The sequence below is a fragment of the Venturia canescens genome, chromosome 1, assembly GCF_019457755.1.
Source record: "Venturia canescens isolate UGA chromosome 1, ASM1945775v1, whole genome shotgun sequence".
Classification (NCBI taxonomy): domain Eukaryota; kingdom Metazoa; phylum Arthropoda; class Insecta; order Hymenoptera; family Ichneumonidae; genus Venturia; species Venturia canescens.
The window spans coordinates 14,949,246-14,977,103 of record NC_057421.1 but is presented as its reverse complement, the minus strand read 5'-3'; the positions used below and the strand labels follow the sequence as shown (position 1 = coordinate 14,977,103).

Genomic DNA, 27,858 nt, shown 5'->3' with positions numbered 1-27,858 from the left:
CAAATTTTCTAGGTGGCAAACACTAAAGAAGCACTCTGGTAGGAACAAACGCAAATATACGTATGGCGGTCCGAACGATGAAACTTGAAACAAGAAAAATTCCAGCTTTCCTATTGACAATTTTGAAGCAACGGAATTTAATTTCGACGACGTCCAGTGGCTTCAGCTAACATTCATGACCAGATCAAAAAGCGAGTTTTTTTTTGGAATTCAATAAAATCCTTTTGTATACCTGAATTCGATTGATTCAACACACAAAATTCTTCGATATCAGCCGATCTTGATAAAACGCATAACTCCAGATTTTTTCTGTTCCTGTGGGCCGGCATTTGGGAGTTGAAAAGCTTTCCACCAATAGCAAAATACAGGGATTGAATTATGGCAGTGAAACGAAAAGTTATTTTCGGAACATGTAGGAATATACCACAGAGGTTGAACCATTAGATACGGAGGAGGATGAACTCGTCAGAGAGAAATTAATAAATTACACAACTGGAAGATACACATTCAAATGAATGCATGAACGAGTGTCCTATTGGACGAATAACGTACAGAAGACAACAAGAGCTTCATCGATGCGTGATGCTTGTATCGCGCATAGGGAAAACCATCGATGCTCGTGTATTCATCGAACCTTACCATTTACCGGTTTCATACAGAGGCGCGGGTGAAGAACATAGGATCGGTTGTACAAATCTGCAATGGCCCATAGACATGCACACGTTCGACTATCGTTCGACGCACGAAATACATTAACAATGCTAATAAACCTTTCTGTCGTCTACCCTCACTCATACTCTCTTGTCAACGCAAAATAGGCGGGGAAAGGTGCGGGCAAGGGAGGATATATCGGAGCGAGTACTGGTTCGCTTCGATAATTTCCAATGCGATGATACATGAGGCATTCTCGTTCGAATGAAATATTCCGCATCAAATATTTTCGGTTGTGATTGATTCTCTGAAAATTCAAGATTATTGCAACTCGCCTATCAACGCTCTGACCGCGTTGTTTGTTATTTTCTCATTTTCTCTAGTTAAACGATCTTCATTTCCGCATGAAGCCTCAAACAAAAAAATGAACTAGATACCTTCGTTTTTCAGTTACGTACCTTGATTGGTTTTATTTAAGCTAATTCACTAGACTGGAAAATACTGAACAGATAACACTTCCGAGCTTCATCGAGAATACCTCGTACATACCATACAGTTATATTTCATAGCGACGGCCAGTTAGTTCTCTTAATCGTACTGCTGGCTGTGCAAACCACTTTCCGTCCCGTTTGCGTCAAGCCCAGTTCCCGTCATTCTCGATACCCCTACTATCCATCGACTTTATACGTTGAAACCAACGAAACATTCGCTCTAATGCTACCCCCAACTATATCATGGCATTGTGCACTAGTTTGGTAAACCAATAAAGTACAGTTATCAGGCTTCTCTCGACACTCGGTCAACAGTGCATCTCATTTGATCCAATGCCCATTAAATATACGCACGATGATAAACAGAACACACTACCTCATTATACAACGAGTTAACAGCACATGCTCTAGTTACAAACAATCGTTACACAAGATGTAACGATATATCAAAGCTTTTACATGACTCTGGAGTTTCAACTTAATATTATCCAAGTATCGATACTTCAGGAGAGAAAGAACGAGGCGAGCGAGTAGGACTTATTCGGGAATAATTATAACGAAGGTTTCATTGATACGTTCAAACGTGCACATCATAAGTGCGCTCGTTTTCATGAGAAAAATTTTCTTTGTGGAAACATGCTTCGATGGAAAATCGGAAAATTCAAGAAATCGTGCGATACAAAAGTGTTTGCCTTGCTCTATCCTCGTCTTTGGTCAAACGGTGCAATCCATAATCATGAAACATAAAAAAGTGATAAAGTATAGTTATTCATGAACCTGACGTGTCAACTCAGAAACACATAAACGTGGATGCAGGCTCGTTATTCTCTCAAGTAACGATCTTTTCCACCGCTATAATGTAGGCTCCATTCAACTATTTCTCGCTAATGACGATGATAGGATGAGATTCAAGATTCCCACTGGATAGTTAACGAAAAGAACGAAAAGAAAGACCGATGACACATAATTTATAATGAAGCTTTCGCTAATGAGACCGGCAGGTTCAATGCCATTGTACAAAATATTTGATCGCCTTGGTTAGTTGAATGAAACTGAATTGGTAATTAATTGAAATAGGTAATTGTGAACTATTTTGCACAATATGAATTACGTGACATCTACACGTCATTAGTCATAATCCAATGGCCAACACCACGTTACACAATTTCGATGGCTAGAGTATCAGTTTTCTGCCTAATCGAAAGATGATACCCAGCTCATCGTGCATCGTCGAAATAATGAACAATTTAGTGGAGGATAGAATTCCGTTATCAGTATTTAGAAAAATCCATTAGATAGCGGACAGGTTAATGAAATCGATAATGGATTATTGAAAAAATGCATTATTCCGGACCTTGATGGATCGTGTTATCGACCCATCACGAAGGGAGATTGGACAAGCGATGATAATCTTTTCATTAGTACTCTCTCGCTCGCTTTCGTTGTTACGCGTTCAATTTAAAATTGGATTCGGCCCAGTTTAGGGACTGATGTCTATTCGGTACTGCAGCAGCAGTTATATAAGTGAAATGCAAATGTTGGAAGCATTGAATAGAAGCACTTAGTACAAAGTGACAAAGAGAACGGATATATGAAGGATGGTTAACATACACGACAGGTGCATTAAAAATTCTAACTGGGTGAGAATTGGCTGCTTGTCAGATGTCGGTGTAGGACAATAATGCTCGAACAAGAATCTCCCTTCGTATTTCTCACCGAAAGATGATTGACACGAGGTAAATAGTTTGGAAGCCTCGTAGCCATTTGTACGTTCGACTATTAGACTTTCTATTTTATCTACCATCATTTCGCCGTTTGACGTTCGAAACATTGTAAAGCTGTGATTGTATATTCGCAAAGGTGCACTTCTCACGACACTGTAGATCGAATTTTTTGACGACGCACGAACATACGCATACTAACATAGGTCGAAACGAGACACGTAGAGCTTCGGCAACCGCGACGACAATCGACTCAAAGTATGCACATAGTGTTCACCCGTCCAGGTGGAGAAAAGCAATTTGAACCCTCTCTTGTGTTCCCGAGTCGAGTTGTGACAAAGAACGCGAAGGAGCGCGGAGGCGAAGCGCGAGAGAAGGAAACGATTGAAGTGTGCTTAGAGGAGCGAAGCAACGGTAATAGCAATCATAAAGCGGTACAGCACCGTGTGCAGGTGCTATCAACAGAAACAGCAAGCGAAAGGAAAAAGGAAAATGACGAACGAAAAAGATGAAAGAAAAGTGTGTAAACGCGTGAGACAACGGATCATTTTAAGAAAAGAGCGATTCCTCCGATTCACACCCTCTACGACCTTGAGCCGTTGATACAACTTCATCGAGGCTTTCCATTCTTGATGTGGGCAAAATTGAATCTGTAATATCAGCATGGATTTTCCTTCTCATTGATGACGTCGACGACAATTTTTCTTCCATCTTTTCCACTAAGAGATAAAATAAGAGCTGAAAGATAAAGCTCTCGCTGTATATGAAAGTCAGTGTTTACGAGCACAGCGAATGTGTGACCTCAAAAATATACGCGAGATAAAATATCGTGATGGCTCTTTACCGCGTACTTTAACCGTGTCCTCCGCATCGAACTCGGTCCTTTTTACTATCATCATTGAAATACAATGTACTTCGATGCTCGAAAAATTCTTAACAACACTCTCAACCGAGTTCGCCCTTTCTGCCTTCGTGATACAGGGTGTCCCAAAACTTGAGCGCAACTCTCCAGATCCGAAATTCAAAGAAATATTAAGTTACAAAGTTCAAACTGTTTCTTCCCCTGCAAATGATGCTCTTTCCTAAGTTCTTGAAAAACTTGTAGATTCTCGTTGGTGAAGCCAGTACGTCCGCATTCTCATTTGACAAGGCGTTACTAAAGGTAAAAAAACTTCAGTAGTTCCTTTACGCCGCCGCCCACGATCTTGCTAGGTATCTTCGCACACGAGAGCACAAGAACGTACCAACACGTAGTTACGTACGCAGTACAAGTTGCGTCAGCACCAAGGGGGTCCCCTAAGGTTCGCCCGCGTCACGTACGAATGGCCCAGCACTTGAATGTTTGCTCGGTACATAGTAGACCGATTCGATGTGCTATGTCCGCCATGGAAATAGACTCGCCCTGGTCTTGTACACCGCGATTTCTTTCCATCTCTTGGCGCTTTCTTGACACAGAGCGCGCCAAGATACACCTTATCTTGTGAAGAAGACTTATCCTTCTAGGATTGAACGATACTATCTGGTCGGTTTACTTCATAGTACATGATCCGGATACATTCTGGGCGGTCATGAAAAAGGCGAGAGACGGGGCTGGCAAAAGAATCGACTCGGTCCTTCGTACACATTGAATTCCGATAGAAACGTCAAAACGATGCAGGAATTCGTGAATGCGAATTTTTTTCTTTTGAATCTATTTAATCGAGTCGTTATAAGGATCCGACAGATCGGGAGCAGATTTGAAATATGAGAAGATACATTTTTCTCGAAAATCAGCTACAATTTTGCTGTTTGTTTCTGTGGAAAATCTTAAAATCGAGTCGCACTCGTTCTGTCGTCGGTTTTTAAAATCAACACGATTATGGGCATGTGCGCTAAACGAAGTCTACGAGTCCGTGGAAGGATCAAGAGCAGGATAGAGGAAGGAAGTGAACACAGAGCGTATTTACGGGGTACTCGTAATGCCACTCCGTGACAAGATCTTTAATCCCGATTGAGGCTACCAGGGAGGAGATGATAGGTACGGCCACATATAACGTACTAACACACGCACGTGTGTACAAGCGGCAAAGCTCTCTTTCGTACAGTTTGTGATAAGGTTGGTTCTTGGGATCGAGACGAAGAAAGATAAGAATATAGCAGAGCAGTATAGTACGGAAGAGTATGGCCCGATGTCTCAGCGATGCTTGTAAGGGCGCGGGAGGAAGATGAGCGGAAGAAGTCGGAAAGAAATCCCCAGCCAGGATCTCATGTACACGTCAACATGTCGATACAGCGACATTCCCTAGTATCTAGAAAAATATTTATACAGAGTGTCCTTGAAGTCACTCTCTTTAGTTAAATAGATTTTCTGAAGTCTGGAAATTCAGGCAAGTCCATAAATGATTGAAAAGAGTTGGATTGACAAGGGTCCCAGCTTCGGAATGCTCAGGCATTTGTAAGCTTCCACTCGGCATCTTTCTGTCTCCCAAAAGCTCGAGTGTCACTCTTCAGACGGCATGTATATATTTGCATAGATGTTTGTAATACCTTTGTTGAAGGTACTGCATAGCATCTATGTACATGTACCTCGTTCATAAACCGCCAGTCGATATAAACACAGAAGATTTAGCCACAGGGATGTTGAGGGAAGTATTTTAACGACACAATGGAAAGCGGCGTGTTGTTCACGTTGTTGGTAGGGGTGGCTTGGAGAGATAAGACCGCGCAGAGCCTGCAGCCATAGCAAAGCGAGAGGAGGACCGAATAAGAGCACTGTATGAGTAAGTGGGATGTCTGATCGTACGTGTTGTATATACACGTGAAAGTATTCTATACGTATACAGTGCGCGATCCTCTCAGCACCATCAATCTCTGCCGTTGACACTACCACGAGAAAATAGGAGAGTTTGTGGTCCTCGGTCTCGTTCGCCAGCGCGCATAATATGGCCAAAGTTTAATTATCACGTTACTTTGGCGAATGGAGAAGCGTTACGCGAACATCCAACCGCTGTGGAAGAAAGTGTTCGCGCATCCATTACGCAACTTGAGTGACAAGTAACTTACTTCCCTGATGAAACGAGCGCGGCGTTCTACCTATCCACAGAGAACAGGGATATCATCAATGCGGAGATAATACTGATATAAGTTAGAGCTTCAACGTACAAATGACTTCATCAACTTCAAGTATGAGGCTCTTCTTTTTCGATACTTTTTGTACTCGGTTAATCTTGCGCTGAAATTCTCACGGTGGATAATCCAAAATATCCTTTAACCTGTACAACAGGCTGAGACGAGGTAAAAGATTTTTTGGATCTCCTATGATTGACCGAGAATCCAAAGATACTATAATCATGAAAACGTGATTAGAAACATTTATTAGTTCAACGATTATTTTTATGTATTCGTTAGATCCGTTAATATTTTAACTAAAATTATGCTCCTCACGACGCATCAATGTAATGACATACAACATCGATTATTACATCAGCTTACCAGATTCTTCTCAAGTATTTCAGTATTTGAAATAGCATCGAAAAATTGCTTGGCGAAGATCGAGCCCGATATCACAAATGTGTCGGTCCGTACAGGGATATTGAAGCGAGCGCTCGATGTAAATTTCAATACGGCGCATGCACGCGGATAGTACGACCTTTTGTGCATAACTTGGGAGATTCCGTTTGACCGAGAAAACGAATGGATCGGGAACGCAGTATAGCGCCCCGTTACGCGATAAGCCGGTCTCTGGTGTCCGGTAGCACTTCGATCGAGTATATAGTGAAGGTGTACCTATACTACATACATATATGTGCATAAAAATTTATTACTATATATAGGGAGATTGGCGTATATAGAGAAAAGATCAGACTCGTATAGAGTAGTATGAGAGCGAAGAAGGTGGAAAGAAGATGAGGTTGGAATATAAATATCGGCGAGTAGGCCGAAGCCTGCTCCATAGTTCGGTCGCTCCACGGCACCAACCGATATTGGATTCTCACGATCGTTCCAAACGCTCTGCCAACCCATACGACTAGTTACGTGCTCGACAGAATATTTATATATATATATATATATGTGTATATGTATGTACAGAGTGAAGTAATGAATTACATCGTGTGTCAGCACGAACAACCGAGCTTGCCCCGGCATGACAAATAAATATTTATCACGAAAGTGAAATTAATTATGGGCGACTCTGGAACACGTCGTTATCAAGTATGAAGTATTTCAGCATATAGGATGGGATAGTAGGTAATCAGTGATCACCGAGCAGCAGAGAGAGGGAGAGAGAGAAGGAGTGAGTGAGCGAGAGAGCAGGAAGGAGGTACGAAACGACAAAGGTGCTTGTACTGCTTGGAGTATAATAAAGCCTGGCTTGTACCCACAGAGAAGTGGTCTATACATTCACGTGTTCGGGTCTACCGCTAAGAATCTAACACACGTACATGCGCACATATAATGGTATTTATATACGAAATATTAGTGTATTCTCGGTATATAATACGCACGGAGACTCCTCTCGTTGAGGTTGATAAACGGTGGCTAAGCTGGTCTGTTCAATTAGCTATTAAATAACAAGGGGTCAAGCCTCGGCGTTTGGCCCGATTGAAAACGGCAGGATATACCTCGTCCCTCGTGAATCGGGTTGGTACTTTTAAACTAAATTCCGCGGTAACATTGGCGAGAATAATGTTGAGACGATGACTTTTTATGCCGGGCAGAGAGTGCTATTGAAAGAGGTAGGCGAGCGCGGAGGGGTCAGTCGAGAAGTGGCAGCGGTTGGTGGCAGAGGAAAGATCGCGATTGCGATTGAGCCCGATGGGACATCGAGGAAGTACCGTTATGCCAAGGAGCAGCGGACTACGGTGACGCGGCGTCGTGCGAGCGGGCACCTGGTGTGCACCGATCAACCGAGCAACTATACGATTCACGTCGCGAACTGCATACACCGAGTACACGGTAACCATATTTTCCACCGTAGCGACAGAGAGACTGAAAGAATAAGAAAGAGAGAGAGAGAGAGAGAGAGAGAAAGCGAATCCAGATACGCCTAGGTCGCGCTGTTCACACGTGCAGTCATATCTTATGCTCGCTTTGGTGCCCATACACCAGTACCGGGCATCATATAGTTTTCTAAGTGGCTGCTACTCCCCCTCGTGCAATCCTCTTTCTCCCAGAACTATATAGACTTCTACGACACTACCTTTACCTCCCATCACTGATCTTTTCTCTTCTGGCTTCTTTTCTCCTCGCATTTTTTCTCTCATCTTTCTCTCTATATACTTTTTGTTCCCTCTGCTTTTTCTTGCGAAGCATCGTGACGACGACATCACTCTCGTCTCTTGACAGACCTCCTCCGTTGCTCTCTGTACCAAAACCAAGTGATGATGTCATTAGCGGAGTGAAATATTTTACGACAAAAGTACGTAGTAGTCGTCTCAGCCTTTGTGAACGTCGATTAACGCAGCATCTTCCTCTACTGCGGATTATATCGCCAACGGAACTGTTATACCCCTTTGGTCGAGTACCGTATAGTCCGGGCGCGCTCACGGGTGGGAAAACTCAACCTCAGGACTTGATACAGCAGTGTCCTTTATCTTTCATTTATGACTGCGTTGCTGCAAGAATAATGATGTGCGTGGTAGTTTGCCACAATTGTCAGATTGTTTTATTTTTATTTATTTCCCTATTACATCATTATATCATCCATTATTTTAGAGTATGGAGTCGTCGCTCAAAAATAATCGATTATATGCATTTATTGGTAAGTTCATTTCTCCAGGAGTCTCTCATAGCCGCACCGACTGCGGAGACTAGATGTGCGAAGATGATTCATGTGTGCTCACTTTGAGAAATTCCACGAACTCTACGCTTAATTAGAGTCTTGAGAATTGCGTGCGCATAAGACTAGACTTTAATTTTATCATCGTGTTTTCTACATTTATACACGAAATATAATTTTCTACCAGGCTAAATTAAATCAGCATAATCGTATATCTATATATCTCACATTTTTTACACCGACAATAACAAAACTAATAGGCTCGTAAAACTGGGCAGTCTAGTTAACGTATCTAATAACTGGATCGTATACTTCATAAAGTGTAACTCTCCTCCTCGGAACTTCATATCTACGCACGCACTCCTCGATATACATAAGTTCTCCGTACATATGTATACACTGGTAAAACGTATCTAGGGACGTAGACTTTAATATCTCGTATTCACTGCTGCGACAGCCAGTGGATATTACGAAGTGCATAAGAACTGCGACGTCGCCTAGGTCGCGCTGTTCACACGTCCACAAGATTTTGTTACCTTTTTTTGAAGCAGCAACAGCGGCAGCTCCAGCAAAGAGAGAAAGATAACATTAAAAATAGAGACAGAAAAGCTTTTCGACGGGGGAATCATGATTGCTTCGATTTTTAGCGAGTGGATATAGTATACCGAACTGTATACTTGAATGCCATGGACACGCTTCGTATCTGCACAGCCTCGCCCCGCCGGTTCTTCGTGTTTCATCTCTCCTTTTTTTTTTGCCCTTGCTCAGTCTCTTTCTGTGTCTTTTCCTCTGGTTTTCTCTCCCCCCCCTCACCCTCCTCCCTCTACCTCCTTCTTTCTCCCTCACTACTTCTCTTCCACTCTTTATATTTCTGCGTTCAGAGGCAAGGATTATTGCGACTGGTTTGTTGGCCGTACTCGTGTTGAAATTCCCTGTCTCGTTCGTTTCGCTTCTTTTCAACGTGGACTCTCAGAGGACGATCCAGACAGACACACTTCCATAATATCTCGTACGTGTGTGTTTATATGCATACATGTACATCCGGACGAATCCCAGTGCAGTTCATTTAAGGTATATGCCATGCTATATAATCTTGGCGTGTGTGCATACACACATACGTGCCAACTATTCTGGTATGCAATGGTCCCCGTAATTATAATTTATCCGTGAGCCCGTATCATCCGGCGGTGGCGAGCGGTCTTTTACCGACGAATGCACCGAGCCAAGACTGTGGATATATAGCCGAAGCACGCGTGTCGGCCCCCCCATCTAATTCGATGCAACGATAGAACGACTTGCCTCACTATATTCACGGACCATAGGAAAAAGATACTCTCTCGTATATCTGTAGGGATGTACACATACATGATATAAATGGAAAAAGAGGTACGCTGCCGCGTATTTCACTCTTGGTACCACTGTGATCATACACACCCGTCGCATAATGACGAACTGTCATTTTCCGCGTGGCGGCATTCCCCGGTCAAGATTCTCGGGCTACAGGCATGCATCCAGCCATGCGAGCAAATGCTGCTGATCAAATTATTCGTACCGTTAAACGCCTCGTATTAGAGGTGCTCACATTTTTGTACGTTATACGCTATTTCGTGATGCATCTTGAATGTTTCAATGTATAAGAAGGTTCGTGAGGACACTGGAATGTTGTGTATTACTTTTGACGCATATCATTGCATTTTGCGATGGTTCAACGAGGTTTTTTTTTATTATTATTTTTGTATCACTTTTGCCTGAACTCTAAAGTTTGGAAACTTCGAGCAAGAAGATCTTTAGAAAAACTAACGAGCGTCGAGTGATTTAAAAATGCTTTTGGAAGTTGAAAGCAGGAATATACGATTAAAATTGCACGCGTACTTTATTCGAGCCATACTGGTGTTTTGATCGCTGTGTAAAGTAGCGGAGATGTTCCATCATCCACCTCGTTTCGACAATTATCCAGCGACCTGTTCTGAAAACCTTTTACCTCGATGAGTTCACGTTTGATCATAAATATGGATGATCACGAACGTAAGTCCGCCCCGTCAAGTTTAGTAACACCATTTTATGCTGTTTTCCAGAACATTCACGATGCACAAATATGTTCCGGTCAGTTGCTTCCCATGGAATGCATAATTTACGAGGTTTCATTGGATGATCGAAAGTTTAACCATTCTTGTTTGGTTATATCTCAAAATTCTGTGAAAATGCGTTGTTTCATAAAAATAATCAACTTCTTTTCTCTCACATAATTATTGCAGTAATACATGCATTCATTTTGGAGATCAGTTTTCAACGCCCGTATATATCAATCGCGAAAAATGTACAGCTCTGGGATTGAACATAAATTTTTATTTTACATCGAATAAATTGTATTGGTTCCAGTTTTATTTCCTGTTGAAAAAATCCTACTGAATTTTCTTGAATTCTCTCTGAAATACTGAGTTTTATGCGGAAAGACAGAGATTATCTCCGGGATTGAATTTCAAAAGAGCGAGTCAAAGAATCTTAGATGATTTGCACACCCACAGATGTGACTAAGCCAGCCCACAACTTAGTTCCTGAGGTCAATGCCACCATGTCGGCAATATTAAGTGTATGAAATATCGATATTTTGTAAAAAATGTGAATAGAGATGAAGTATTCTCATTTATTGTTGTTGTTCTTCTGCACAATATGAAAATGAAAATGTTCTCGCAAAATTCGTAATCCCAAGTATTACAGTACCATCTTGAATTTTCAGACTTTCTTTGTTAAGAATATTGAGCTGTCTTGTGTGGCTGATCTGTGCTACTTCCCAGTTGGGCAGTCCCGCTAAAGAATGATTCCTTTATTGTTTGCAAACCAGACGATGCTATAGAATGTGGCAAACCGTTTCATTCTTTGTGAGGTTATAAAAGCTCTTTTGAGGTCAACTCGCGTGCCATACCTTAGCAGGTATCGTGAACGCGTCGAAGCAGATCTGTATCGTGCTAACGTTTTATATAATTATTTGCATTCTCTTCGACTCGTAAGAAAATATAAACACTCGAAACTCTGTGAGACGAAAAGAAAAATGAATGAATCGCCTCCATATACCAAAAAACGTTATCCGTTACGTTGGAAACAATAGCATGTTCAATATTTTTTGTATATATACGTGCAAAAATGTTGTAGATGTAGAGACTTTTTAAAATGTTTAACTTTTTTTTAAATTTACATATTTCTATACGAAATCAAAATAATATCGAAAAAATATTGAAATCATTTTATACATGAAATTTTAGAAAGAAAAATATTAATCGCTCAGCGCCATTATAACTGCGACATCAAATGTGAGCGTCAGTGCCACTAAGCCAAGTTGCTGAATTCAGTAGTAAGTCCCAAATACGTGGATTCAAGTAGATATAGAGAGAAAATGTGGATAAAAGTCGTGTGATAAACCGCAAGTCGGTGGTTGATATATTGCAAGAGACAGAGAACATTGCCAGTTGAGAATCTGCGGTGATCTGTTGTTGAAAATCTTACGGTTGTTTTAATCGGAAGGTAATATAACACTCAGCTGGAACGAGGGATATGTATCTTTCCGAGAGCAGCGGAGGTATGGAAAAGCGTGGATATGTGGTTGAGGATATAATTCACGAGGCACATGGCTCGTGTACGATGTGGGATCGATTAATAGAATCGACAGCTCGAGACCGTAGAAGGAAAAGTGATTTTATCGTGATTGAACGAAGCCAAAGTCCTGGATGAATTGCACGTGGGCCCTGATTATCAGTGGCACACTAAGGTCAACTCAAAGTAGAGAGGCGAACGTCGCGCGACGAGACATACATTATAAATATCTATAAGTATGCGAGTATCGATACGAATGCTTTACACGTATGGGTTTAAGGAGAAACGTTACGGAATATTAAGCTCCTTCTGGAATGCACATGTGTGCATTATGTACAGTAAGAACGCAAGCGAGAGGGAAGCGAGGAGAGGTCCGTCAGCGGAGCAGAGCTCACTTGTTGTACGAAGCTAAAAGCACGAAGGAATGGCAAGAGGAAGAGGATCCATAGAGGTGGCACACAGTGAAGGTGGTGGAAGCGATGGTCAAGGTGGAGGACGCAAAGTAGAAGAACATTGCCAGTGGTAGGGATGAGGAAGGTAAATGAAGGTTAAGCGAGAAAGGGAAGGAGGAAACGAGCGCGCGCAACGCGGGGGACCCTGAGAGAATATGGTGGGGCTGAGGAAAGGCCCCGTTGAGGCGGAGGAAGGTCGAGGACGAGAGGAGTAAATTGTTCCCCGTGTAAGTATATACATACGCGCGTTATTGTACATTATGGATAATATATTCGTGTGAATTGTATGCGTATATGTATACGATTCATATGCGAGTTTTATTTTTCAACGAGCAGCATCTTCAACATCATTATTTTGGAGTCTTGTAATTTATTTTAATGAGAAAGAGAGAATTTGATTTTTTCAATGTGATGGATAGTTTTAGAGTTATGAAAGTCAACAGCCGTACGATATGGGGCCACGAAATGAAAATTCATACGTGGGCAACAGTCTCGAATAGATGAGAGTTTAATAACAGTTTTAAATAAATATATGAGAGTAATAGTAGGAGATCGAGAAAAGTAATTGGGAACGAAAAGAAGGATAATAGACAATCCGATAAACGATGTGCATACTTAAATACAAACATCGAAACATCACTCACGGTAGAAACGCCCTGTCTTAAGATTTGTTTGATAAAGAATACCGAGGATGTTTGAGAAGAAAAAAGCCGGAAGTCCTAATGCACCAGAGTGAGAGGAAGGTATATGTAGAATATGCAAGCAAGAATAGAAGGAGGAAGCAAGTTCACGTTGTAAGGGGGTAATGGGAAAGAAATAGTAGTGGGAGGGAGGCCGAAGAAGGGCCTTATCAAGGGGTGGAGGAAGGTCGTGCGAAACCGTGGAGGGAGAAAATGGTCCGCGATGCGGGAGGAAAAGAAGAGGGAGAGGTGCATGGATGTGCGGGACCGATCGAAAAGCGACGGTTTCAATGGTGTCGTACCGGCGGCGATCTCAAACTTCAACCGTACGCGTACCGTTTCTGTCCTCTTTAGAACTCACGGTCTTACCAGCGGGCCCCTCAGACGTAGTCGGTCGCTCGAGGAAGAGCCACGCGGCCAGGTGCATCTAGAAAACCTCTCTTTCTCTCTCTCCCCTCCCCCTCTCCTTTTTCCCCGGGTTTCATCCGCAAAACACTTCGAGAGCAAAGAACCTACGAGCGACGAGAGCCAACACTCTTGAGCCGTGCGGCACCTGACTCTGTTATACCTCGAGCTCCTCCTGCGAGTACGTGTGCCATTTTACCATTGAATCTAATCGGTTCGTTCGAGTGGTTTTTATATTTTATTTTTTGTTTTGTTTTTATAAAACACCTCGTCATTCGTTTATTTAAATGAATATTTTTCATCACTTTTTTTGAAATTTCTCGCTGCGCGTCTCGATGCTCGATTTCACGTGAAATCTGAGTACGTGCTCGGCAAGTCCTGACTCGCGCGCGTTCTTCAGGATCTTCCATTACGGTGACGGCCTTCACATAATACTCAAATCTTAATATACCTTTTGTCAACACTATCGTTTCGCTTTTGTGCGTGCTCGACGTTTGTAAAAATTATAATAAATAAATAAATAATAATAAAAAAAAAAAAGAAAGAAAGAAAACAAGATCAGAAAACAACCGAGAAGACTTGTGCGTTCTTGCGATTCAAAAGCATTTTTAAGTGTCGAGACCATTCATCGACCAGCCTCGCTATCTGTACGTATACCGAAAGGTTACTTTTGCCAAGTGTGATCCATTTGTTTACCCTGAAATTTTCATTCAAATTATAGTTGCGTAGGCGATATTCAACGTGTGTGCGCGCGTGTTCGCCCTCCTTTGGGGGAGAAAGTTTGAAGAATCGGTTCTTTGGTGAAGTACACACGACAGTGCTGTCTCATCGTGTCTAGTGTGATAATAGTAACTAATAGGACGCGAAGCATCTCTTCACAATTATCGTCATTGTGACCTTGAACTTCTATAGTTACCACAAGTACAAGTTTCTGGTCCATGGTAAAATAAAAATGTGAATAATATTGCAATTTGATTAAACGATCCTACTCAAAGTATGATTTCAATTTGAAGATTAATAAATTCTAGCTGGACAATGATTCGTCGGAAGTTTTGATTGCAAAAACATCGCGAAGGAATCTCGATTTTACTCTTCATCATTGAGATTCGGAAAAGAGCTATTTCGTTCATAATTTTGGAACATTGCTGGCACGAAGGCGTGTAAAGTCTTCTAAAATCGTAATAATAAATATTCAAAAAAGTAAGGATTGTGATTGCTTCACGATCTTCGAAACTGAAGCGGTTTTTTCAAGTCTTTTTTTCGCAGTTTATAAAAAAATCAAAATTTTACCCAGCAATATAAATTTGTTTTGGCGTCACTGTAAAGTCATTGTGGATCATTTGGAAATCACAACTTCCTAAAAAGAAAATGGGGAAGAAGGGGATGTGAAAACTCGTTTCGAAAGATTCTACGTCTGATCAATCTCCAGCATGAAGTTGTTGACGCGGAGATCATCATCTGATAAATGTATGCACAGAAAAGTCGCTCGAATATCAAAAAGAATGAAAACAAAAAATCAATTTGATCTCGTCATGAGATAGGAAGGTCGCTGTGTTGATGAAGCGATTGCTAAATTGAACGATACAGATTAGACTTTCGCTTTTCGTCAATATCACTTGTTCGATCGTGCTTGAAAATGACTTTAGGATATCTCGACAAGCGTGTGTGAAATTGATAGGACGAGTATAGAGTAAACTACGGTAACCCATAGTAGATGCAAAGAACGTACTATTTTAAGCAGTGTCACTGACATCATTCGAGTGATTCGCAAAACCTTTCCATCGCGATTTACACAAGGAAGCTTTGAGCAATTGAAATTTGATTTGGAAGTAGGATAAAGTTGATTGTGGGTTTCATTCGTTTGATTTTATCACAAGCCCGAAGCGAGGTAAAGTTCAACAAGCGAACGGAGCATCAAAACTTACTTTCCTTTGCACTGAGTATAAAAATGCGCGAATAGAGCGTTTGCCCAATATATAAAACCGAATCAAAATTTATGTATAAATAAAATGTATACATATATTCATATATACGTATATGAACATGCATCTTTCGGAGTCACATCCGCTTTGGAGCTCTTGGATCTGGTGCGCTGTTCTACGAGATTCAGTAGAAACGGCAGCTGTGTGTCTCTGAGTGCCGAGAAGATAACGATGTGTACACCGGGGCACGACTGAGAGAAGCGCATACCGAAAGAGAGCGTACACACGCAGGGACGCGAGAATCGAGAGAGACGTTTAATCTCAGGGCCCTCGTATATAATACTATATTGCGAGGTATAGAAGATTCAGCAGACGACGAAAGAGAGATAGAAAGATTGAGAGAGAAAGAAACTCTCGCTTCTGGCAAAGCTTAGCTGCGGCGTGTCTTTCTCACTATGCGAGGAGTAGAGGTAGAGTGCATGTAAATATTTGCACGAGGAGCCGTTTCGCTCACGCGAATGTTCACCAGACGAAAAGCAACGTTTTCATTTTTCAACTGCCATCCATGCTTCGTTCCCGATTCTCCATCATACTGGGGGTAACTTGTTTCGCGCTTACTGAGGATTCAGGATGAAAAAAACAAAAAAATAAATATGAAAAAACTGAACTTTCCAACGTGAATATACAAAGTTTTCATTTAATCACCGCAGGCACAGACGCGGAGAGTCAACTTCGTTAAATATTAATATTTCGTTGGAGGAGAGTGAATCATTCCCATTTGTATCCAGTCAATGGCCAATTAATCCACGGCCACTATCACTTTTGCCACTCTGTTCAGTATGCCAAACTGATCTAAATGGTTTACCGCTTTTTTTAAACCGTGTTTTCAAGCCGTGTTTTATCCTCTATTTCTGTATCAACTTTTCGTTTGAAAGTTCCGCCTCTCGTTGCCATTATTTTATTGCTTGGAGCGTTTTTGGTCGGTGTAAAAACCGAATATTCAACACGCTTTTGACGGGTGTTTCGATTACGATTTTTGTTATCCGAGACTGGACACAGAGTTCCCCTGAAAAATTGATTACAGATTTTGGTTTTTGTTTCCCTTCAGCTATCGGATGAACGGAACCCAAAATGACAGAAACAAAATGCCGTTGTTACAAGTAATCGATGCGATATTTCACTAATAAGCCGGGGTCAGGATTTGCGCTCTGTTCACCCTCGGTTAAAAAAAAAATGTTCACGAACAGTGTAGAAACGAAAAGAATTAATGTTTTTGTGTCTTTTGTTTGTTTTGCTTATAGTTGGCTGCTAATTTCGCGGCTTAGTGGACCTATAACGAGATAAAAATCTTGAGCGAAGATGAGTTATTCAACGTGTCGAATTCTCACGATACTGTTGCTCCAGGCGTCGAGTCATCTCGTCGTCCTTGGAAGCAACGCCTCTACCGTTTCGACTGGTGCTGAACCCTCCGGTGCTTCCGGTCCTGATTATACCGGTCCATCAGCCGGTTCGGACGAATGTGATCCCGAGATGGTTGGCTTCGAGCTCGTTACCGGATACGTTCACACCGCCCCCAAGAGCATGCTCGAGTCTGTACCCGGAACTTTAATGCTCACCGACTGCCTCGAGCTCTGCCAGGCCAATGACTCGTGCCAAGCTGTCAACTACGAAACGGGACTGTGTGTTTTATTTAGCTCTAATGCCGACGTCAATCCAGGTAAGACACGCATTTTTTTATGATTAAGGGTCTCTCATGTGCCTCGATCTTAAGGAATGAGTCCTGAGAAATTCGGTACAGAGGGCAGGTTTCATTCTCATCATTGCGGCGAATTATATCCGTTGAGTCTCCTTAAAAAGTATCACTTTTAATGGAACTGATGAATAACTGTTCGCGGACATTCCGAGCGATCGTTGAGGCAAGTGTGGAGATACGCGAATTTACAGATTAAATCGAGTCGGCCGGACGCACTTTTATGATAAAATCTACTTCAGTGCAAGACTCATGAAAATTCATAAAATCTATGGTGCTTACTCGCCGTCTTGAATTCAACATAACTTATTAAAATAATAAAATAAATAGAATGACGGGGGACGATGCGATTAAATAAGAAAAGTGTATCGCGAATTGAAATAATCGTGAGCTAAGAGGAGAGAAAAAAGTTGGGAAAGTGGCAGGGAGAGGCTAGGATTGAGGAAGTGCGAGAACGATCTGGGAACGGGCGCGTCCGTTGGTTGCTCCCTGAGAGTTCGTATTGCTGAGTCTCAAGAGGCGAAGCATGGCAGTAAAGTTGATTTTTCTTCCACGGCCAAGGCTGCGTGAGCTCGGGAAACATTGCGGAAATACTTGGCGCTCTTCTCTTCTGCACTTCTTTCTCAACTTTTGATTCTTCCTTGCGCACGTTAACCTTATATTCCAGAACGAAGAAGAGTAAAAAAGTGAACAAGAACTCAAGCCGAGAGTCTTGTACGAGAGAGCCAATTTTTTTGTTTCACTATCGTGCACTCGTTGATGGAACGAAAAGCTGCCACGTAATTTGTAGGTCGTACCTCGATAGGAGAGTAAAAAAATTTCGTGAGCAGCATTCAACAGCTGTCAAGATCTCGTCGATTCCGAGATTATTGTCGGGAAATATTTCTGAAATAACCATTTTCGTTAAAGTGTACCCGGCGATTTTTCCCACGAGCGTATTGCAAGCTTTGTCACGATAAAAAAAAAAAAAAGAAAAAAAAAACATTTTCATGCCAAACAAATATTATTTTATATAAACATTCAAATGACAATGAATTGAGCCCAAGAAGATGAGCATTTTTCCAAGAATGTAAAATGTAACCAAATTAAACGATGCTCGAGGATTCATAAAAAAAAAAAATCGTAGCCACAGTCGAGCACTCTTAACGCATTGCCCGGAATTGAGACTCTAAAAACAACAAAAAAAAAACGGTACAGAAGCAAATGTTAAGATTGAAAACCGGCCTACATATTGGTTGTGCGAAGAGCGTTGGGTAGACCGATTCATAACAGTAGTTATGAACCGTCTCGATATCTTCCTCAGTCGATGCCGCGTGAAGAGCGTCCGATCCGATGTGAAGGAATGCACTCGTGTATAAAATCGTTCACACGATGAGACTCTTTCGCGCCGCCCCGTCATCACGCGAAGCGAGCTCGATTACGTCGATATTGATCTAAATCGTAACGTGCCCAAGGTGGGCAGTCTCTTCGATCGTTCGTAGAGATCGATAAAAAAACAAGACAAAAAGAATAATAGACAGAGGAGAAGAAATAAGAAGCTTGAGTAAAACGTGAATGAAAAAACATCATGCGCGCAAGAAAAGTATGCAATTTAGAGTTACCACTGGAGCAATATGGAAGGCATTTCCTTCTCGAGTTCACCGAGACAATTATAAAAGTTATTACAACGTAATTTAAGCATAACTCTCAAATCGTTTTTTGATTCACGACTTGCAATGCAGAAACTATATAAGAAATTTTTCTTATATAAATATACATAAATATATTACAGATGGTTGCAAAAAGTCCGTCGGTACATGAATTTTATTCTTTCATTTCCACTTTTATAACTGAGTCAATGCAATCCCTAAGGACTTTAGAAGGACACACGGTATTTCACAGTGCGATAACCCTCCTCGAATGCGATCGTACTCTTATGCGTGCCTATTGTGCTTGACGTAATACAGGTATAAGTACCATGCGCGGCATATTATGTACGTAGAAACTACGGCAAAACACGCGGGAGTAAGGCGCGCTTTCATTGTCAGACCGGTGAAGAGTATCGGTGTAGCGTACTCGTATAATATCTGTTTTCATGTAGTGCGTATAATGTTTATATACACATACGCAAACTTACGCACACTAATTCGTATACGCGTTTACATATTACACGAATACATGTAAGTATTGTATTTATGGTGCATACTTCTGGTACTTCTGCTCGTGAATAATGGATAACCGGTATAAGTGAGTGTAATGAGAAACGCACTAATTGAATCTTCCGGGGTGTAATTAATATGAACTATACGTCCGTGGCCGACGTTCGCGTAGACCAAGGAGCGTGAGCATCAATTAAACGAACGAGCTCTTTTCTTAGCGGGGGTGTACATATTACTACTGTACATATGTGCCAAACCTTTTATATACCACACGAAAGAAGAATATATAATGTATATATATGTATTCATGGGTGCATATAAGTTTGTATGTATGGGCGCGAGCATGAGATAAAGATAGAAGGGAGTTGAAGATGAATCAAGATAAGGCGATAATATGGGAAGCGAGGGCGGCTTGAGAAAGAAAACGAGGATAGAGTGAAAGGCTCCAGACGCGCGCGCACGCGTGTGTGTGTGTGTGTGTGTGTGTTTTTATTTCACAAATTTGTTTCTCCTTCTTTTTTGCTATGAGAAAATTCAGCGGAGAGCCGTAGTACCGGATTTTTGGAATGACGCTCCGTTAGATCTCTCGCTCAGGCGCGCACAAATGCACACCACCCCCACAAACACTTAACACGGATGTGCATGGACTCGTACGAAAAGTTAGAAGCTTATGTGTGTATAGATTCGTTGAGCCTTGACTCTGTTGCCGTGCCGAATGACAGAGAGTCACGATCACGATGGTTCCGCGCGGCCCGTTAGGCGCGCGCGCGCGTGTTGCGATCGTCACCTGAGCACTGACCCCAATGGCGCGACTGTCTCGAGGGGACTCGGGCTCGCAACGGGGCCTTTACCCGTTCATACGAATATATACCATCTTATATATATACACGTTGATAAAAGACACCCAAGCATGTTACCGAGAGGCCCCCGCGGTCTTTCAGACACAAAGATTCACTGCCTCGATCTTTTCCACCACTGCAGATCGCGGCGCGCTCGCGCGCATGCCTAATAGTTTATTTATTCACGGCTATTGCGTGTTTAACGCTTACGGCACCTTGTTCGGTTTATCTCGAGTTTAAACGTGTAAACTACGTGTAAATCGGTCCACGTGTGTGCTTTTGCTTCAGAATATTAGCATTCGAGAGTCAGCATAGGTTGAGCAGGCTGCGCAATCCAATACCACAACTTGATCGGCACCGCTCGACGGAATAACCCTTGACCAGATCTACGAGCAACCTTACGACCTGCAATATGAGAACCCGTCATGGGCTGTACCAATTTATAATGCTCGAGGCCCGTGCGCCTGGCCTGACCTCTAATTACGGCAGGATTGTTCGTCCATCAGGAAGAAGAAAATATATACGCGCTTTGGGTATAGTTGACGGGTCAATTTTTACCATGAGAATGGACTTCTTCCCATGGACAACATCGGCTCTCGAATAATTTCAATCACTCGATTCGGAATAACGTCGGGGCAGACTCAACGGAACCCATCGAAAACGCGCAATTAAAGATTGCTCCAATTTCTCGAGCAGGTGGAGTCAGGATCGCAATCTTTTATTTTTCATGTCCTTTTACCATTGCTCGATGGAGAGTCGAAGCCGCGATAATTTCAAGGTCGGTTAACGCCATTAGATAGGGACGTCTCGGACTACGAGATTGCTCGAACTAGGAGATTCAGGATGCACCACACACCCAGATTATGTCGGGCACACATCCGTTCACTGGAAGATCCCGTAAAGTGGCATTTAGTATCCATAGCAGGTGCAAAATCGATAGGCAGTTGCTGGAGAAGTTCTCATTCATGTGGTACGTAAGTATTGTAACTTGCGTACAATCCTTTCCATAGGAAAAGATTGTTGCAACAGCATCCAATCTTGTTGGACATATCGTTCCAACGAGCGAGAACCTCGAGAAATAACGCTGGCGTTACGCTTCGCGTGGTATTAGAGTCCAGGTTGGTCACGGCTCGACAAGCTCGCCCGTCGAGAACATCAGCGTCTGGACGTTGACGTACGAGGATAGAGTCGAGGTTCCTCCTCCTCACCACGGTCTGTTCTTCCGCCCAATCTTCACTTCCTTTTTCTTAACGTTTTTTTTTTTCGTCCCCACTTCTACATTTCACAGTGGAAAATCAACAATTCGTGTTCTCTAACGTTGCAATTTTGGGACGTCCTTCTTGTCAAGCTTGCCGAAAAAGTGGCAGCCCGCGCTGTCGTAACCAAGTCCAGGTATCGCGCTCATCCAAACCGAAAGGAATACATGGGCGCTCTTTCTCTCCCGCTGCTGTCACATCGCCGAATCGTATTCGCCGCGCAACAGCTCAAGCATCACTGGTTTAAATGCGATGGACGCAAGCGAGACGTCGGGTTGTCACGATCACAAAAGTTTCGCCGGGCCCGTTACTTTCACGATATGATCATCGTCGCCGTCCACTACGCTCAGCCTTACTGTACCATACTCGCTGGTTCGCCACAGAGCAGAAGGCTCTCGAGATTTTCTTAGTCCTTCTCCGTACACTCCTTCGCTTTTTTGTTCTTCTTCTGCTTCCTCAGGCTTTCGCCAGGCGATGAAAAGTTGCTGATGTCGCTGTCGTCTTACGTCGTACGCGGATCGCTACTCTCTTTCCGTTTCTTATTCTTCGTCTTTACCCTGTATTCTTCCGATGCCAAGTTGTCAGCTCGTTCATGCAGTTAACTACTCGCACCCACAAACACTTGTTTCATCTCCACCTTCCACTCCCCCGCATAGACTCCTTCCACCTTTATCTCCGTCACTATCTCATTGACTATACTCGCCGTTATCTGACCAGCAACGCTCGCTCCACCATATTCGCCATATTTTCTCTGCTACCGCGTACCAACTCGTTGCTTCTACGTTTGTGATACCGCTAGTTGGCGGTAATTAGTAGATTTCACGAGCCCGACGTGACTAGGTGGCTATAGCTAATCTCGGTTACGGTAGTGCACGATGATACTGGGTTTGCCGAGCTATCCAATTGAAAGAACGAACGGTCACCAAGAAAACGAATCGATGAAAGCGATCACTTGGACACAGTTAATCTGTTTTACTGAGGATGCTCGGCAAGCCGTTGAAACTTACCCTTCACCTTCATCCAGCCGTTTCCCTTCTGCTCCAATCCGCTGATCGGCGTCGCTTTACTAGACCCAGGAAAAACTTAACGTTTACGTTCATTCCTCGTGTTTAATTATACGTAGAATTTTACTGGCGTCTAGTAATCGTGCTCGGTAGAAAGGTGGTACAAGAGTATCTGGACAACGATAATTCGAAGCAACCTTGGACCTGGTACAAAGTTTGCCGATGCCTCGAGTGTTTATCATTACGATCGAGTCATTCAAATTTAACGACATTTTGCTACTTCACGGGATACACGTTACGAAGATTAATTGGCGAAGACCGATTGACTCTACCATTCCCTTTGTAACTCAAAACACGAATATCTATTTCAACATGCAGATGCACATCGAAAGCCAATCTCACCGTCGTTTAACCTCATTCTTAAGATTCACGACGGTTGTACAGGTACAGCCGACTACTTTGATAGGGAGAAACGTGGGAACGAGGACGATTCAACGATCGATTTGGATCCCCGCGAGCTAAGAAACTCGCGGACTAACCTCTTCGATCTTACCGACGGTAATAGTTCGAGTCTTATGATCTTCCTCTTTTTATACTTCTCATGTTGTTTTTTTTTCCCCCTTTTTTTTATCATTGCCACTTCGAAAATTATCTCACCGCGACGGCGGAACTTACGATCAAGGAGACACATATTCTCATGAGAATAATCCATGAGTGAATATCCGTAATCCATGAGTCGACACATATCTGCACTTAGAGACCTATAACAGGACCTTTCTTCTCACGGGAGACGAAAAAATCGTGATTACCATCGCAACACGCTCACTTGCCGTTGTCGGTTGCCCTGTCGCAACCTTGTAATGACCAATGATACAAAAAAGCTTACTATTAGTTCAAGGTGACTGCACACGTAGATATTTTTTTCTCACCTCCTTTCTCCATATGTTTTTCTCTCTCCCTTTCGCTCCCTTTTTCTCGGCCTAATTTCGACCCGTTTTCCACAGTACTTTGCTTGTTTTTGCTTTCCCACTCATATGTAGAACGTGAATTGTCAAAGGAAGGTAATCCAAGATCGATTAAAGATAGTGGCGTCCGTAGACCCAACAAAATAAATTGTGATCCAGTTAAATTGAACCACACTCATGATACGTAAACGCGGCAAAGATTGATGCTGGAGAGATGAAACTCTTTAGTAAAAACTTGAAATCTCTACAAACTTGAAAACTACTTGAAAACTACAAATCGACGGTCAGTAAATTGTCATAAACTGCATTAAAATTGGCAAAAAAGGTTGATTTTATTAGTGGACGATTTTGGCATGAAAAAAATGGTGATTTTGTCATTCACAGTGGGAATGATCCACGGCTGATCCAACTTGAATGACTGAAGTCCAAGTAGAAGTTTTCCAAAGGAAACAAAAAAGCTTTCCCCAATGTTAGGCGACGCGTGCAGCCAACCACGATTGATACTAAGTTCGCCACTCGAATTCCAGATATGCCATGTCCCGTTAGATATCCCTTGCGTTTTATCGGAACTTATAAGAAAAGGGAGTACCGGACGAAGGGTTCGGCAAAAGCAACATTGAATGTGAACTATACGAAAGTACGAAGCAGCGAAAAGAAACGAAAACGAGGCGAACATCTCGATATCGAGTCTTTGCGTTCCCTCTAGAATACCCACGAAAAATCGATCTCGTTTTACGGCTACGCGACGAGATGAGACTTCGATGGAAACTCGATTTCGTCGATGACAAAAAAGCAGACCAAAAAAACAAATAAAAGAGCTGAACATCGGAATAGTTGGATGGAAAATCGTCAGTGGGTCTTCGCACCGAAGTCGAAGAAAACTTTTCTATACGGCAAAGTTTACAGCTCCCGAAAGCTATACATGCATAAATAAGAGTTTCTGTATCTTTATATGCATATTGAAATGATCTTGGTGAAATGTAGGTGAGAATGAGATTCAATTTTACGTTACAAACCGTGGAGAACTGTTTTACAATTGCCAATTCTTTGTTATACCAATGCCCTTCTAGAGAAGTTTAACTTAAAAAAAGCTTCACAAGCAAATCATGAAGAATAAAAAATCTCAATTTAAATTACGGATGTTTGATTTCAGGATAAAAATACACGAATTTGTGCGTAGGTCGTGAAGATGATTTTGGTGGACTCGAAAAATATTTCTGGGCTTGACCTGATAACTCGATCGATACTAATCAAATTTCTCGTGCTGTTGCATTCTATTTTACAATTGTAGGATTTTTCTTGGAAAAATAGTGAGGCAAGAGCGAAGGCAGTGCTAGCAATTTTATCAAATTTAAGAGTACACAATCCGAAAATGATGTTGTAGTTTTTCATATTGCTCGAAAATGGTTAAATGAATCTACAAATAAGGAAAACACATTTAAAATGCAGCAGGTCACAGTTCGGTGGATTTGACGTAGAACACACACAAACCCATATTCATGTGCATGCATGCATGTACATGGATTCACACAACAGAATAGAACACAATCGATTTCGAGGATTCAGCAGCGCAGCGAGTGCTCAGCTCCAACCTGACTCTCGTCGAGCTCGAGAAACTCGTACACCCCCATGCCTCCGTCTCTCTCTCTCTCTCTCTCTCTCTCTCTCTCTCTCTCTCTCTCTCTCTCTCTCTCTCTCTCTCTCTCTCTCTCTCTCCAACCAATCCTTTCATCATTCAGACAAATCCGTTTACTGGAAACGTAATAAAACGTTTGCGCACACGGGGGTTCAATGAACGTTCGGATCGTCCGCTCTTGCTTTTTGGTCCGCGTGTGTCCTCGTTGACAAATACAATGGTCATTCGAGTGGAAGTACGATGAGAGTTCGAGAAACCAACAATAAAGTAGAGAAGATAAAGTAGAGCATCCCTGCACAGAAGATCTATTTCACGAAATCGTCAATAATAAAAATCTCAATTTTTTAAGCACCCAAAGGCGTTCCGAATTTCGGAGCATTTTGTACTCGATAAATGTGTTCAAGCTGTGAACTTAAACGGACTGTAGGAAGCATATTGGATAAGGATTATAAAGGATCTTTCAACTGCTCATTTCAAATAATTATACAAACTGATCCTCATGAGCTCGCAATACGAGCAATTTTCTTAGGGAAATAGTCTAATGAAAATTTGGAAACCATGCGGGCGCCGATATAATCGACCGCATTAAATCCACCCGCATAAATTCTCAACCAAGTAATAATTAATACCGATGGTGACGAGGTTTCGTTACTGACGAGTTCATAGTCTGCGTTGAAGAAGATTCTCACCGTATGAACTAATTTTGGATTCAGGAAATCATGAAATCATGAGGTCAACCCCCATTCTAAATATTTTATTTCACTCTCGATAAATGTAAAGTTTCCAGACAAAAATTCGAAACCTATTCAGAACTGTCACCTCATTTCGCTAGCACGAAACCCAGCAACTAGAACAACGAATTGAATGAATAGAATTTCGAAGGAAAACACTCAGCTGCATTCCGCTTGTTTCAAAATATTATTACGATTCTTTATGTTTACAATTTTTTGTATTCGAAAGAAATTATTTTTATTTTTTTTCTGTCCTAAATCGTAATAAAAAACCCCAATTCCATTTTTTAAAAGCCTCGTGCCCTTGTTTTGTGAATTTAACATTAGAAAACATTAGATTCCAAAGAAAAATCGCACTAATTTTGAAAACAAGTGAAACAAAACTGAATTTATTTCCTTTGGTATGTCGTTGATTCCATTTTTTTACGTTAACTGTCGGAAAAACTGCATAAAAAGCATCACCGGAACTTTTTGAATGTTTTTTCCGGATCCGGAAAGTATTTTCCGGTGGTATCATACACGTATATATGTTTTCGTATCTAAAGTGCGTGAATGCGTGCCCATGTGAACCCAGCATGTGGGTGTCTCGTAACACCTTTATTCTCACTTGTTCCCTGGCGTTTTCTTCGTGCGTGGGTGTCCCGACATTCAAGCCATGCAATCCTTTCCTCGTCTCTGGCTGCGGCCTTGAGGTCACGTTCCCATTACACCTGCCACGACGTTCTTCCCTGCTACTCACACTTGCCGAGGGCCATTTAAAGAGGCGTGAGAAATCGCGAATGTTCTTAGTTCATGGTTTTGATAGACCTGCTTACCAAAAGGTAACTGCTGGTACATTCGTGGATGTTGTGTGTATACTTAATTTTCTTCAACAGAGGCACGTATATTTATATATTTGTACGGATAAAATTAGTCTTGTTATTGGAATATAAAAATAAGCTCTAATTTGACGCTCTTGCGTGCCGAAGGCATTTATCTCCATTATGAAAAACCCTTACAAACCACAACTACGACGGACGCAATTGAAACTATTTTCCATGGAATTATCTGGCGATTTTCTTGGACCATATTTTACTTTGAAAGGGAGTTGAAATGCCGGAAGTTATGCAGGGGAATATCGCGTCACAAAATCACTTACGAATGTAAGAGATTCCACGGAGGCTCCAATGATTGACCATCGGCCTGACATTCACCTTTCACGAAGATAAAATAAGCTGCTCGCTTAGAAAGAGACGTACATACGTCAATTACTGTTTTTTTTTGCTTTTTTTTCGTGTTCTTAAGTGCCCAATCACTACATGATTTATCCCATGTAGTTATCCACCTCGTGTTGCACCTGCTGCACTTCGTTGATTGCTCTGACCACATCCAATTTCTCACTGAACGCTCACCGACTTATCGAGGCTACCAGGTGGACGAACCACGTAAGCAAATTGTGTAATTCTCCAAGGCCGTGACCAGAAGCACGAGAATTTTCCTCCAACACAATTTCAAATTCAAACAGTATTCACCAATTTATCTCCATCCGCGACGATTACTCTTGATGTTTAGCCTAAATTGAAATCTTTATAATTTTGCACCACGTCTAAGAGAATCAACCTGAAACATTATTTCCATGTTCTTTCATAATCGTTGGAATCTTTTCGATATTTTTTTCAATCCATAACTATTAATCATAACTAAAATAGGTCGGTTCATTTTTCCAACGTTGGATAAATGAAAATCAATTTATTTATACTTCGAGTTAAAATCTATCAAAGCGAATGATATCAGCATTGTAGAAATTACATTTTTAAGTTATAATTACAATTGGAGTATTTAGAGTAATGAAAATCCAAACGTTCTTGTATTCGACTAATGCAAAAAGTTCG

The 27,858-nt window shown here is 41.9% G+C and overlaps 2 protein-coding genes across 2 annotated transcripts in view; one reads left to right on the top strand and one right to left on the bottom strand.

Annotated features, from left to right (window-relative positions):
- The window catches only part of Atg16 (Autophagy-related 16), a 418,555-nt gene that overhangs the window by 169,714 nt on the left and 220,983 nt on the right, over nucleotides 1-27,858 (bottom strand). The gene's annotated exons all lie outside the window — the stretch shown is intronic.
- Nucleotides 14,291-27,858, top strand: part of LOC122407071 (uncharacterized) — a 77,242-nt gene continuing 63,674 nt past the window's right edge. The window contains exons 1-2 of the mRNA XM_043413052.1: nucleotides 14,291-14,393; nucleotides 16,970-17,385. Of these exons, the coding sequence (XP_043268987.1) occupies nucleotides 17,028-17,385 (358 nt within the window). The 5' untranslated portion in view covers nucleotides 14,291-14,393; nucleotides 16,970-17,027. The remainder of the gene's footprint in view (nucleotides 14,394-16,969; nucleotides 17,386-27,858) is intronic.